The sequence below is a fragment of the Brassica rapa genome, chromosome A01 (genome assembly GCF_000309985.2).
Source record: "Brassica rapa cultivar Chiifu-401-42 chromosome A01, CAAS_Brap_v3.01, whole genome shotgun sequence".
In the NCBI taxonomy this organism is placed as follows: Eukaryota; Viridiplantae; Streptophyta; class Magnoliopsida; order Brassicales; family Brassicaceae; genus Brassica; species Brassica rapa.
Window position 1 is genome coordinate 8,115,391 of NC_024795.2, and position 11,783 is coordinate 8,127,173.

General features: G+C 37.4%; 3 protein-coding genes across 12 annotated transcripts; all 3 read right to left on the minus strand.

Moving 5' to 3' along the window:
* Positions 1-37: 37 nt before the first annotated feature.
* On the minus strand, positions 38-4,387 carry LOC103862196 (NADPH--cytochrome P450 reductase 1). Of its 2 annotated transcripts, XM_009139897.3 has the most exons (17): positions 3,875-4,369; positions 3,631-3,690; positions 3,457-3,533; positions 3,309-3,366; positions 3,130-3,213; positions 3,008-3,044; positions 2,762-2,831; positions 2,431-2,622; positions 2,250-2,342; positions 1,808-2,033; positions 1,631-1,714; positions 1,394-1,545; positions 1,208-1,304; positions 894-1,121; positions 680-802; positions 473-586; positions 38-362 (listed from the first exon to the last, which is right to left on the minus strand). In XM_009139897.3, exons 1-17 carry the CDS (start codon positions 4,184-4,186, stop codon positions 282-284), a joined length of 2,088 nt encoding a protein of 695 aa, XP_009138145.2. In that variant the 5' UTR covers positions 4,187-4,369; the 3' UTR covers positions 38-281. The 2 variants fall into 2 exon arrangements, 1 of the variants encoding a protein (XP_009138145.2); XR_001959215.2 differs by lacking the exon at positions 38-362 and having other exon boundaries at positions 517-586; positions 894-1,114; positions 3,875-4,387.
* A 281-nt stretch (positions 4,388-4,668) lies between these two features.
* On the minus strand, positions 4,669-7,254 carry LOC103862206 (O-fucosyltransferase 31). Its single transcript, XM_009139908.3, has 8 exons — positions 6,847-7,254; positions 6,697-6,759; positions 6,525-6,606; positions 6,364-6,434; positions 6,195-6,283; positions 5,913-6,116; positions 5,538-5,808; positions 4,669-5,463 (listed from the first exon to the last, which is right to left on the minus strand). The coding sequence occupies exons 1-8, from the start codon at positions 6,973-6,975 to the stop codon at positions 4,825-4,827; spliced, it is 1,548 nt and encodes a 515-aa protein (XP_009138156.1). The 5' UTR covers positions 6,976-7,254; the 3' UTR covers positions 4,669-4,824.
* A 466-nt stretch (positions 7,255-7,720) lies between these two features.
* LOC103862215 (MADS-box protein AGL24) lies at positions 7,721-11,204 on the minus strand. 9 transcript variants are annotated; one of them, XM_009139931.3, is made up of 9 exons: positions 10,949-11,204; positions 10,495-10,694; positions 9,582-9,663; positions 9,271-9,335; positions 8,617-8,716; positions 8,457-8,498; positions 8,325-8,366; positions 8,106-8,248; positions 7,721-8,016 (listed from the first exon to the last, which is right to left on the minus strand). In XM_009139931.3, exons 2-9 carry the CDS (start codon positions 10,674-10,676, stop codon positions 7,998-8,000), a joined length of 675 nt encoding a protein of 224 aa, XP_009138179.1. In that variant the 5' UTR covers positions 10,677-10,694; positions 10,949-11,204; the 3' UTR covers positions 7,721-7,997. The 9 variants fall into 9 exon arrangements, with proteins under 9 accessions (XP_009138179.1, XP_009138200.1, XP_009138187.1 ...); XM_009139952.3 differs by having other exon boundaries at positions 8,106-8,242; positions 9,271-9,332; positions 10,495-10,714; positions 10,949-11,192; XM_009139939.3 differs by having other exon boundaries at positions 9,271-9,332; positions 10,495-10,714; positions 10,949-11,192.
* Between the last annotated feature and the right edge of the window lie 579 nt (positions 11,205-11,783).

The following is an 11,783-nucleotide window of genomic DNA, read 5'->3' on the forward strand; positions in this document are numbered from 1 at the left end:
AAGCTTAAATCAGCCGAACAAAGTGAAGACTCGAGAGGATACTAAAATCTCATGGAGTTTTTCCACTCTCCAGATTTATTAGACTGTATAGTCTTTCATCCGTTTAATAGTTTTGTTCCATACAAAAACACTTTTGACAAATCTTTAATCTTTGGCTATAGTAAGCAAGAAAATGAGTCAGAAGAAGGAAAATAAACAAATAAATATCTATGGTAAAAACAGCCTTCCTACCAAGAAATCTTTGAAAAAAAGGTAGAGCATCCCAAATTAAACATCATCAATCACCAGACATCTCTGAGGTACCTTCCTTCAGTTTGAAGTTTCTTAACTATAGCCTCAGCCTCCGAGGAACTCACACCTTCCTGTAAATTTATAAAAATATAGTTGGTATCAGTCTTCCAAGGGATTCAACCAAAACAAAACAAGAGAAAACCCAAATTCTACTACTTGTTTCACAATGCTTATTCATTACCTGCTCCTGAACAATGGTATGTAGAGTCCGGTGGACATCTCTGGCCATGCCCTTAGCATCACCGCATACATAGAGATATCCTTCTTCCTTTATTAGATTCCAAACTTGTGTTGCCTGAACACAATGAAAATGCAAATGAGAAATGAGATTACATTACATTCCTCTTTTCCCAAAGCCTGATGCTGATAGATCCCCGGATATGTTTACCTTCTCTATTATCTTATGTTGAACATACTCCTTCTGTGCTCCCTCACGAGAGAATGCCACAATGAGCTCAGAGATTACGCCTTGATCAGCATAGTTATTGAGTTCATCCTCGTAGATAAAGTCCTACAAGTCATACATATAGCAACAGGTCAACATGCTGATGATGGCACAGCAGATGAAGGTGTATCGAGTAACAACAATTAATAAGTCTCACCATTCGCCTATTTCTACACCCAAAGAAGAGCAAAGATGGTCCTAGTTCTACTCCATCTTCTTTTAGTGCCATCCTCTCTTGAAGAAACCCCCTAAAAGGAGCCAGGCCAGTCCCAGGTCCCACCATAACGATAGGAGTTGAAGGGTTGGAAGGTAACTTGAAATTAGATGCTCGAATAAAGATTGGTGCTCCACTACATTCACGACTTTTCTCCGCAGGAACTGCATTCTGAGTTTTTCAAAAGCTATTAAAAACAAAAACAAAACAACAAAAAGCGAACTTAAAGATAGTGAATAAATGAAGGTGAGAATTACCTTCATCCACGTAGAACACAACCCCTTGTGGATTCTACCAGTAGGAGTGGGACCGTATACTAGTGCGCATGTAACATGAACTCTATTTGGCGCCAACCTGTATTACAAGAATAAAAAGAGATTTTGGATGACATAGAATCTCTTTTCCTCCTGACAACAACTGGTATCTCAAAAAGAAATAATCACCTTGGTGAGGATGAGATGGAGTAGTAACGAGGCTGTAGACGAGGAGCTATTGCAGCAAAGAACACACCTAGTGGAGGTTTAGCAGATGGAAATGCAGCCATCACCTCTAAAAGACTTCTCTGGCTTGCAACAATCCATTGTGAGTATTCATCCTAGAGCCAGAAAACCTCCAAAGATGTTAAATCATGAAAACTTAAAATCAATAGAAAACAATAAGATACAGCAGTGATCCAGAACCTTTCCATCAGGTGATGTCAAATGTTTAAGCTTCTTGGCTTCGCTTGGTTCAGTGGCATAGGCCGCCAAGGCAACTAGCGCAGACTGAAATCCCAAAAGTAAACAAGTTTAATTATTGGGACAAGCAGAAACCAAAACCATCAGAAAAATCTGATCTCAAAGCAAACAGAAGTTAACCTTTCGAGGAGGGTTCAAAAGGTCTGCGTATTTTGCCAAAGCAGTACCAAGTGTGCATGGACCAGGGAAGGGAGGTGGCAACGAGCTTCCCAATGGTGAACCATCTTCCTTATCAGCATGTATTGAAAATACTAAATCTAGAGTGTGGCCAAGCAATTTTGCAGCTTCTTCAACTAATTCAGCATGATTCTCAGCATATACTCCTACATGGTCTCCTGTTTCATATCTGCACAGAGAAGATGTCATTAATTTTTACTATACATGGGTGTAATTTTATAATCTTCATGATGATGATCTGCTGTTGACTAAAGATCAAAATATTCAATCTATAGCATAATCATACGTGGAAACAAAAAGTCTATGCAAGCCAAGATAACTGTGCTGCCTTGTAACAAATCCAAGGGTAGGAGACAATAACTACAGCTCAGAGTTGGATACTTACGTAATACCAGTGCAAGATATGTCGAACTCGAGATGAATACAAGACCGATCGGATTCTGGTGTGTGAAGCTCCCTCTGAACAGCAACATTACCTCTGTTCCGAATAAGGAGCAAATGTTAATATGAAACCAAAAGTGTAGAGCATTGATCCAGTATATTATATTACACGGATCTTCATATACCTGCGGGGATGATGAATGTCAATAGCAGCATTTCCGTTGGAAACACTCGAGTCCACTGATTTCTCAGATATAAAACTAGGATCATGAATCATCACCCGATACTCAGGAATAGCAGCTGTATATGGAGTTGCCACACTTGTGTCATCCTCGTCTCTGAGGAGTTTGTCTAGCTCAGGCCATATCGATTCTTTCCTGAAAACAACCGACAAAAACATCAATAATACAAAACTAAAGGTCAACTCTGAAGCTTCCCTTTCTATACTAATGGGGTAGAAGGACTAGTTAAAATCTTTCAAAGTAGCAAACGTAAGACAGAGAATCAGAAACAAACCATGCATTAAAATCATCCTCAATGCTCTGATCATCATCTCCTAAACCAACCTCAATAAGACGCTTTGCACCTGCATTGAAAGTGCCGACAACAGTTACGTTTTCCCTCAAGCACCAAATAGACTAGAAAATGGGCATCCAGCATCATTATTTTCATAGTTAAACATCACAGTAATATGCCCAATGGTGTCTTTCTAATATCTAGCATGAGATACGAGTTGCAAACTACGTAAACATACTCATGTACCTTTCTTAGAGAGCTCTTCATCAAGAACTATCCCGATCTGTTCCAAGAAATCAAACAAGCATTAGTTAAGGCCGGAAGAAAATCCATATGCTAGAAGCAGACACACTTCTTTGCCACAGTACCTTATTAAAATGTTCATATTGGCGATTACCAAGAGCAAACACACCATATGCTAGTTTTTGAAGCCTTATATCCCCTTCAGTTCCCTGGTAACATGAAACACAGAGTACATGATTTGTTGAGGAGACAAACCTCTTTGAAATAAAATTTCGATTTGATTTGTTGCGTTGAGACTACAAACCTCTGTAAACCATTTGTAAAATCTAGCAGCATTGTCAGTGGGCTCTCCATCTCCATAACTAAACACGTTACGAAATATATAAATCCATCAAACACTTGAAGTGCATATAGCAAAAGAAATCATTAACAGATTGAATATGTTGTCTTACGTAGCAACACAAAAGAATGACAAAGTCTCCTTCTTCAACTTCTCTTCATATTGATCGTCATCAGCAGCATAGTCATCCTAATCAAAACCATGGTAACCAGCAAAGTAAGAAAGTCAAATCCAAGTGATAGCGTCTCACAGGAAGTGAATAGAGTCATAGTTGCAAGTAACATACCAGGTCAATAACTTTGACTGCAGCTTTTTCATATCTCGCTTTGATTTCTTCTGCTAATGCCTATGAAACAGAAAATGAAAATGTTCTCATAAAGACCAAACCTTTGAATCACAATAACGAATCAAATAGAACAATTGTGAGAAGTTCTAGTTAAACACTAAGCCACATCCAACATCAAGAGCTACTAATAAGTCAACAGAATCATAAAAATCAAAACTTTTTAGCAAATAGTCACAGACACTACCTTAGCAAATCCTTCAGCAGTTCCAGTCTGAGTACCAAAGAAGATAGAGACTCTCTCCTTCCCAGATCCCAAATCCACATCCTCATCCTCGTCCTTAGCCATAAGAGACTTTGGGATCACCAAAGGCTTCAGCTCCTTGCTCTGATCCGACGTCGTTTTCCTCCATACCAACACCACGAACCCAACTACAAGTGCCAAAGACGTGGTTGCAATCACGAGCACGACGTCGTCAGACACCGAGTCGCCTAGAAAGGCTCCCAGGATTGACTTGACCTCCTTAAACACACCGGAAGCATACAGAGCAGAACTCATCTTCTTCTTCTTCGTCTGACTTTGAGAGGGATTGGATATTTTCTCTCTCTCCAAAGGACGGAAGACTCGGGAGAGATAGAAGAGGAAGACGGTAGGAGACGGAAGACAGAGATAATTGAGTTTACCGGTGGAGAGTTGAATCTGAGTGGGTCCTTGTCTTTTTCTTATGTTTATGACTTTGAATCTCCCACTTTTGTTTTTTTTTTTGTTCTTCTTTATTACATTGTCAACAAAGTAATATCGAACAAAAACACTTTTAGTTACATCGATTCCATCTTTTATATAATTAATAAAAAAAGAGATACTTTTCCATAAAAGACCACCTTTGTTATAACGTTGAAGCATCCTTCAAAAAAATTGGTTTAGATGACAAATCGATATTAATAGAAATAAATTTTTTAAAATTTAATTTATACGATTTAAATCGACTTAAAAACATCTAAATCAGTTTAATGGTTAAATTTAATTTAAATTAATCTAAATTAGTTTAAATCTGTTAAATTAAAGAAAAATGTCAATACAAATTTATCTAATTTTTCACTTAGACTTGAATTTGGCTTAGTAGCTAGTTTTGTAGTCCTATAGAAAGCGTCTAGAACATTGATATAAATTATATGTAACAGAAAAAAATTAACAGCTTAAGCTGCTTTGCACATACAATCAGGAGCTGGATAAGTGTAAATGGACTGTTTCTGCTTCCGTAGACGAAGCTGGCCTTGCCTGTTCTTGTGCCCATTCACAACCGCTCCTTCAAACTCAGACCACCCTAAGCTCTTGTTCACCAAAACCTGTCCCAACAGTATCATATTCGGGTTTATGGTCTTCAGGTTCAAGTATGCTCTATGCGCCAGCAATGCGTTGTGCATATTCCCTGGAGACGCAGAGATGAAGATATCGCTCTTCATGCTCACGTAGTAATCCACCGCAGCCATCAAAGAAGCTTTCCCTTCTACCTCAGCTAGCTCCTCCGCAGACGCTAGGCTTTTCTTGTTTTCCAACACCGGGAAGAGTTTACGCAGGGTGGAGATTCTCGCTTCTCCTCCGTAGACCTGGTGTGAAGCTAGGTAGAGACGGGTGTTGTTGGTGAAACCCAAAGCTGAAAGGAGTAGACCAATCTCTTCAGGTGTTAATGGACAACGCCCTTTGTTTCTTAGCTCTTCGTCTGTGAACTGTGAGTTTAACACCCTTCCTTGCCAGATCACTTGGCGGTATTTCGCCAGCGCTAGTTTCTCCGCCTTGCCGCCTCCAAAGTCACATCCTGAGTGAGCAGCCATATCCTGTGGGAGAAAGAGATGAAAGCTATGTCACAACCAGAAGTTACTGCTAAGTAAATGATGAAGATCACACTGACTTTGTCGAAGCGAAGATGAAGCACGACGAACTTCCCAGCTCCAGATTTTGCAATGGTGTTTACTCTCTCTGTTGGATCCGTAGCTCCTGATGTTATAGAGCTGGAAGGAGGGTTTCTGAGTCGATGCACAACAGCATCTCCTAGCTCACGAATGCGAGGAACAAAGTTCAATGCTTCGAAGTTCACTTTACAGCGTAACCGTTGTATACTTTCAGGAACATTGTCAAACGCCAAACGGTGAGAGAATGGGGCAACAGCAGCGATGCCATAACTGCAGACAGCAAAAAAAAGAGAGCGGATGATTCATAATAGTAACAGTGTAGTGATGATTCATGTGAAAAGATCAGTTAGAGTTAAGAAGAGACACAAACCTACCTCTGGATAACAGGCAAGACGTTTTCAACATACCACTCTGCTGAGGCGTGAGTAGGGGCAGTCTTTATCCTAGTAGCTCGAATACCTGTTGCGTAATAGTCACGCGTGCTCCAAGCGTATTGTGTAGGAAGCTCTCTAACGATCCGGACCTCGTCTTTAAGGACAGTTATAAAGTGATCCACATCGAATATATCAGCGAATGAACTGCAAAAGAAATGGTCACAGCACGAATCACTTAGGAGCCAGCAAGTTAAGTAAGATTTTTGCAAAAAGAAGAGTAACCTTGAATCTTGCCAAACAGGATTAACTTCAAGACGTGGAATCACAAGCGTGACGTTCAGTATCTTGGCAACAGCAACCGCATCACATATCTGCAGAAACAAATCGAAAGAGAAGTATGTAAAGTTTGATATAATGTCTCAGCGTTATAAACAAAGCAGATTCTACTAACCCCCATTCTTTGTTGGTTAAGTCCACCGTCGAGGAACACCTGAAGAAACCCTTGAGACTTCTCAGGCAAGGCTGTTAAAGAGCGACAATTCCATCAAATCCAAATTGTTACTACGTGCCAAACGCAATAAACGATGAAAGAAGAAGAAGAAGAAAGCTAACGAGATCCTGTAAAAGATTGAGTGCAAGGCTTCCAAGATTGATCTGGCAAGGGAGACCATAACTCCACCTGTTGTCTGATCGACTGCACACAATAAGGTTCAGAGGAAGTAACAAAGCAAAGACCTTTGATCCAATTAATAAAAGAACAAAGCTTGAGAGCAAACACACTAACAATTTGTCGATGAAGAGCACCTTCGAGTAGGCGCAAATGCCTAGGCCTTGGGGCATTCCATTCCTACCAAACGCAATTCAAAGTCGAAGACATGTTTAAGGATACTAATTGAATCATCGGAGATAAAGAGAGAGAGAGAGAGAGACTGACGGAGAAGAGAGAAGGAGAGGCGCGACCAAGAGGGCGGAAGAGATTGGGGGAGAAGATCGGGAAGAGGAGGACGAGAACCCCAGCGAGAGCTATCCTCTGCGAGTGGTTAAGGCTCTGAAGTTGCTTCATTTGGAGGATTGATTCGACGATTACGTCGAGAACTCAGCGACGATCGAGGAAAGGACCAAACTTTTCAGTGTGTCTTGTCTTCATCCAGAGCTTACGTTTGATCCGAAATTCTGGGGAGAGTATTGGAGGGAAGATCGATCCAAATCTCAGGGTATGAAGACAGAGGAGTTGATACTTGTAAGCGAAGCGGAGGTGGAGGTAGACACACACACAAGTGTGTTCGATCTCTGGAGTTTTGAGTCTCTTCCTGTAAGAAGAAAAAAAAACACCAGTTAAATACAATTCCAAGCAAAACTAAATAAAATAAAATAGAATAGAATAAATAGAAAATAGGGACCCACATAGGAGAGTTTTTTTTTTTTTGAGCAAATTAGCTAAAAGTATATTAAACCTTTTCTGTATCAATACAATGTAATACACCAAAGTTCATAAAACAATGCCAAAATATACTATCAACAATAGCATAATGGTGTTTGTTGCAAACGGACGTTTATAAACAAATTTAAGAAACACATGTTAATCCTCGTTGAGGCTAAAGCACAAGACAAGACAATCCATGTAAGTGTTGTTCGCCTCTCTTTGTTGATCCAATGCATATTACATTTCAACAAGAATAAGAGATTAAAAAAAAAAATTTTAAAAAAAAGAAGAAGAAATCATTCTTAGAAGATCATGGAGTGTAAAACATCGAGCAAGGGCAACACTAACAAGACATGTTAGTTGACGAACTAATAATCAAGCAAAATAGATGGGTCTTAAAGATATATAATCAATTAAAAGACAATAGCAGGTCCACTGATTTTTCTTTTTGTTGCAAAATAGTTTTAGAAAAGAAAGAGAAACAGTAACACGATGTGATAAGCTTGCTATCACGGTCTCCACATTGCATTGAGAATTTCATTCTTCACATCTGAATTTTGTTCAACACTTATTAAAAGGAAAGAAAGTGAAAAATGACTACTCGGATCAGTTTGTTTCATGTCTCATCCAAGTCAACTCTGCTGCACTCTTCTTTCTCCGATTCATTCCCAAGATGGAAGCCTAACAAAATAAAAGAAACCAACACAATAAGTAACATCGACATATTCCACACACTGAATGTTTATCTTCACTGAATTAGTTAATTATACCCAAGCTTAAGGGAAGTATCTGAGAAGTCATCTTCAATGGGAGCTGCACTGTCATAGCTTGACACATTTGTGGTCGCCGACTCTGTCTCCACAGCCTCCTTTAACGCCATCGTTTTAGCCATTTCCAACGTCACTAGCTGATACTTGTATTATTATAATGAATCAGAATACTAATACTATAAATATGGAATTGTTTCTATGACGGTTAAAGAGCCATACTTGCTCCCTCAGTCTTCTATTCTCATCCACCAACTCTGATCCCTGCGTGTGTTTACGTCACTTATTAATATGCATACTTCCATGTAGGCTTAATCATTATGTTACCCATAACACAAATTGTACTCTTATTACCCGTTTCTCAAGTGAAGATATCTGGCTCATCACACATTCGCCCTAGTTCACAAAAACAACAACAACAATGTTACATTTTTATATATTTATACAGCTTATAGTTACTATATGTCGCGTTACAAAAATGTGCTTGTTATTAGTCTATGATTTAGTAATGAACCTTCTTTTCAGACACACGACTAAGTCCAGATTCAAGCGATTTCTCCAGCCGCTGCAACTCTTCTAAGTTCAATCCTTCAAGATCTCCCCCTCTCATTTGTCTAGGATTACATAATAGTACCACATGAAAATCACATTTTTATATACATTTTCAAGTTTATAACGAAGCTCTTAAACCCACATCGCACACATTACAGATACGCATACAATACTACTAATATGGATATTGAAAAAAATCTCACATAGAATAAGAAGAAACCAAGCTAACGTCGTATAATATCCACGAACGCCTCAACTAATAAGGTACATAGCTTTGAAGATTTGTATTGAACTCACTCAATACCAGCTACGTAAACTAATACTAGATGTTATAGCGATATAAAGTTTGATAAAAGGAGAATTATGGGTCATATTTGAAAACTACTAAACTCTTGTAAGCTTTAGAAATAATATTTACAACCTGATAAATAAGACATCGAAAACCCTACCCATGAAATAAAATAACTTCGTTTTCTTAGATGAATACATTCTAAAACATATAAGCAACATTCATACATTGTCTTCAAAACATAAAAACCACACGTGGAATAATTTATCTCTTGCAGCTATATGAAAGATTTGTTTATCAGCATAGCATATATAGATGAAGCCATACCTGAGCTGCTTGGTTTTGTCTTCGACTTCCTTACTTAGTCGGGAGAGGTTACAATTATCTAGCTGCTAGATGCAAAGTCAACATTTTCAGGTTCTGTAACTGATATGTGGAACCAAGTACGTAATTACATGCTTCAAGGTTAATGATTCATTGATGCTAGTTAACTTTGTAACTTCATGTCTCTATATCTGGACTTACACCAAACAATTCAAACAATCTCGCATAACAAGTGAATATTAGCGGATAATATAGAGACAAGACAAGGGTTTGATAAAATAACTATAGAAGAGAGTGAGTGCTAATAAGAATACCTGGTGATACGGAGAAGGTGGACCCATCATTTTGTTGATGTTACTTGCATGAAGATTATACCTTCCCAAGATGTCTCTCATACTACACGTATCAACAAACAATCCATCTTTCATATGAAGCTTTCCTTCGTCCATATATGCAATTCTTTAAATTAATAATCTAAAGAATACACTGGAACCCTTTTTTAGTTACCATAAAGAAGAAGAAATCAAAAGTAGACATCAAGTCAAACATGTGCAGATGATATTTATTGGATGACTCCACTAGAGTTATGGTAATATATGCTTATCACAATAAATAAACGAGTGGTTAATACTTAATCCCCAATCAAACCAAAAGTGACTGTCAAAGACTTTTGTAATACAAAATAAAGTAAGAGAAAGAGAAAAAGAAATCCATTCTAATTGTGGTAAGTACCATGTATCCATATATATACACTTGCTTGCATAACTTAGGACAGTTACAAAAAAATATTATACTCTCCCCTTTTAGATTATAGAAAAGTATCATATGTCTAAATGAAAATGGTTAAGAAAAGTAAATAACCTATACTTAATTATGTAGTTATGTTTTCATTATGTTACATATTAACGTAATTACAAGATGATCAGTAAGGTCATAGTAAACATAATTCTTATATTCTTATTGGAGGAAAGGGATAAGAGCAAGTACAATTATGTTAGGTCGTCAGAATCTTTTATTTTTACTGCTTCAATATATATTATCAAATTATGCCGTGACACGCAGCTAACTACGTATATGATTTCTCCGAGCCCAAGAATAAATTATTTTAGAGAGTAAAAAATAACTAAAAGTCTCATATAATTACATATCTTAACAATATTATCATCTCTCAAACCAAAGATTGAAAAGAGAAATGATAGAAATTTTATAAAATGAAAGTACACATACCTTGAGCTAGAGAACTCGAAGAGCTTTCCAGTAGCAGAGAAGATGATGAGAGCAACATCAGCATCGCAAAGAATCGAAAGTTCATTGGCTTTCTTGATGATTCCCCTTCTTCTCTTAGAGAAAGTAACTTGTCTCGCTGTTAGGTTATCTATCTTCTTTATCCTTATCTTCTCTCTCGCCATTGTACCCAATCTTCTTCACTATAGATTTTGAATCTCCCCTACCCATAGAAACATTTAGACCAAGAAACAAAGAAAGGAAACGAAGTGTGACTATTAGCTAAAGAGGGTTTAAATAATATTCTCAAGAAACCCTAGATGGACAGGAGAGAGAGAGAGAGAGAAAGATCAGATCCAGAAATTACGCATAGAAGTAAAAGAAATAACAAGACTAGATGAATTAATGCATCCAGAGATCTGCTTAAGGATAAAAGAAACAGATTCACAACTGTTACCTTTCTTTGAGTGAGAGGATCTTGGATTATGTTTTACAACCCAGCACACACTTTCTTAATTTTTGTAGATAAAAAGGTTTTTTTCCTTTCTTTTGTTTATATGCTTTTGATTCCCTAAATGTATGTGTGTGAAATAAAGAGAGAGATGGTGACTGTGTGTTGTGTGTTCAAGATTGGTAAGATGAGTCTGCTTTTTTTAGCTAAACAGTGGTTCACTTATTAATGGACCATACGTTTTGCTTTCCATCAGTTTCCTAGATTAAAAATCATTAAAATATCTAAGACCATCTGCATTAGTGAACCCTTTCTTGGGGTTCATAAGAATTTTTTATTAATTTTTTGATGGGACCATGAATACTGATGAACCTCAACATATTGTGCTGCTGCATTGGTGAATCTAAAATAGGGGTTCATAGGAATAAAATAATATTTTTTTATTTTCTAAAGTTTTTAATATATGACAATAAATGAATAAAATATAATAATTTTTTAAATTTTTTTTGTTTAAAATAGATTACATAAACAAATATATTCCAAAAACATATTATTGAATACTTTGAGAATTCTTGAACATACAAATATTATTCATCTTCGTTACCAAATTTTTGCCAAACATTTTCAACTAAATCAGCTTTCAAACGATCATGTTTCTCTGAATCCCGAAGATCATTGCGAATGCCTAGCATATTACCGACATTAAAACTTGTTCTACTTTTCACCTTGGAACTTCTGCTTGTCTCTCCCGACTCGAACTGAGATGTATCAGTTAGAGTGTATCCGCCTCGTTCGTCCTCTACAATCATATTGTGCAATATGACACAAGTTTTCATAATCT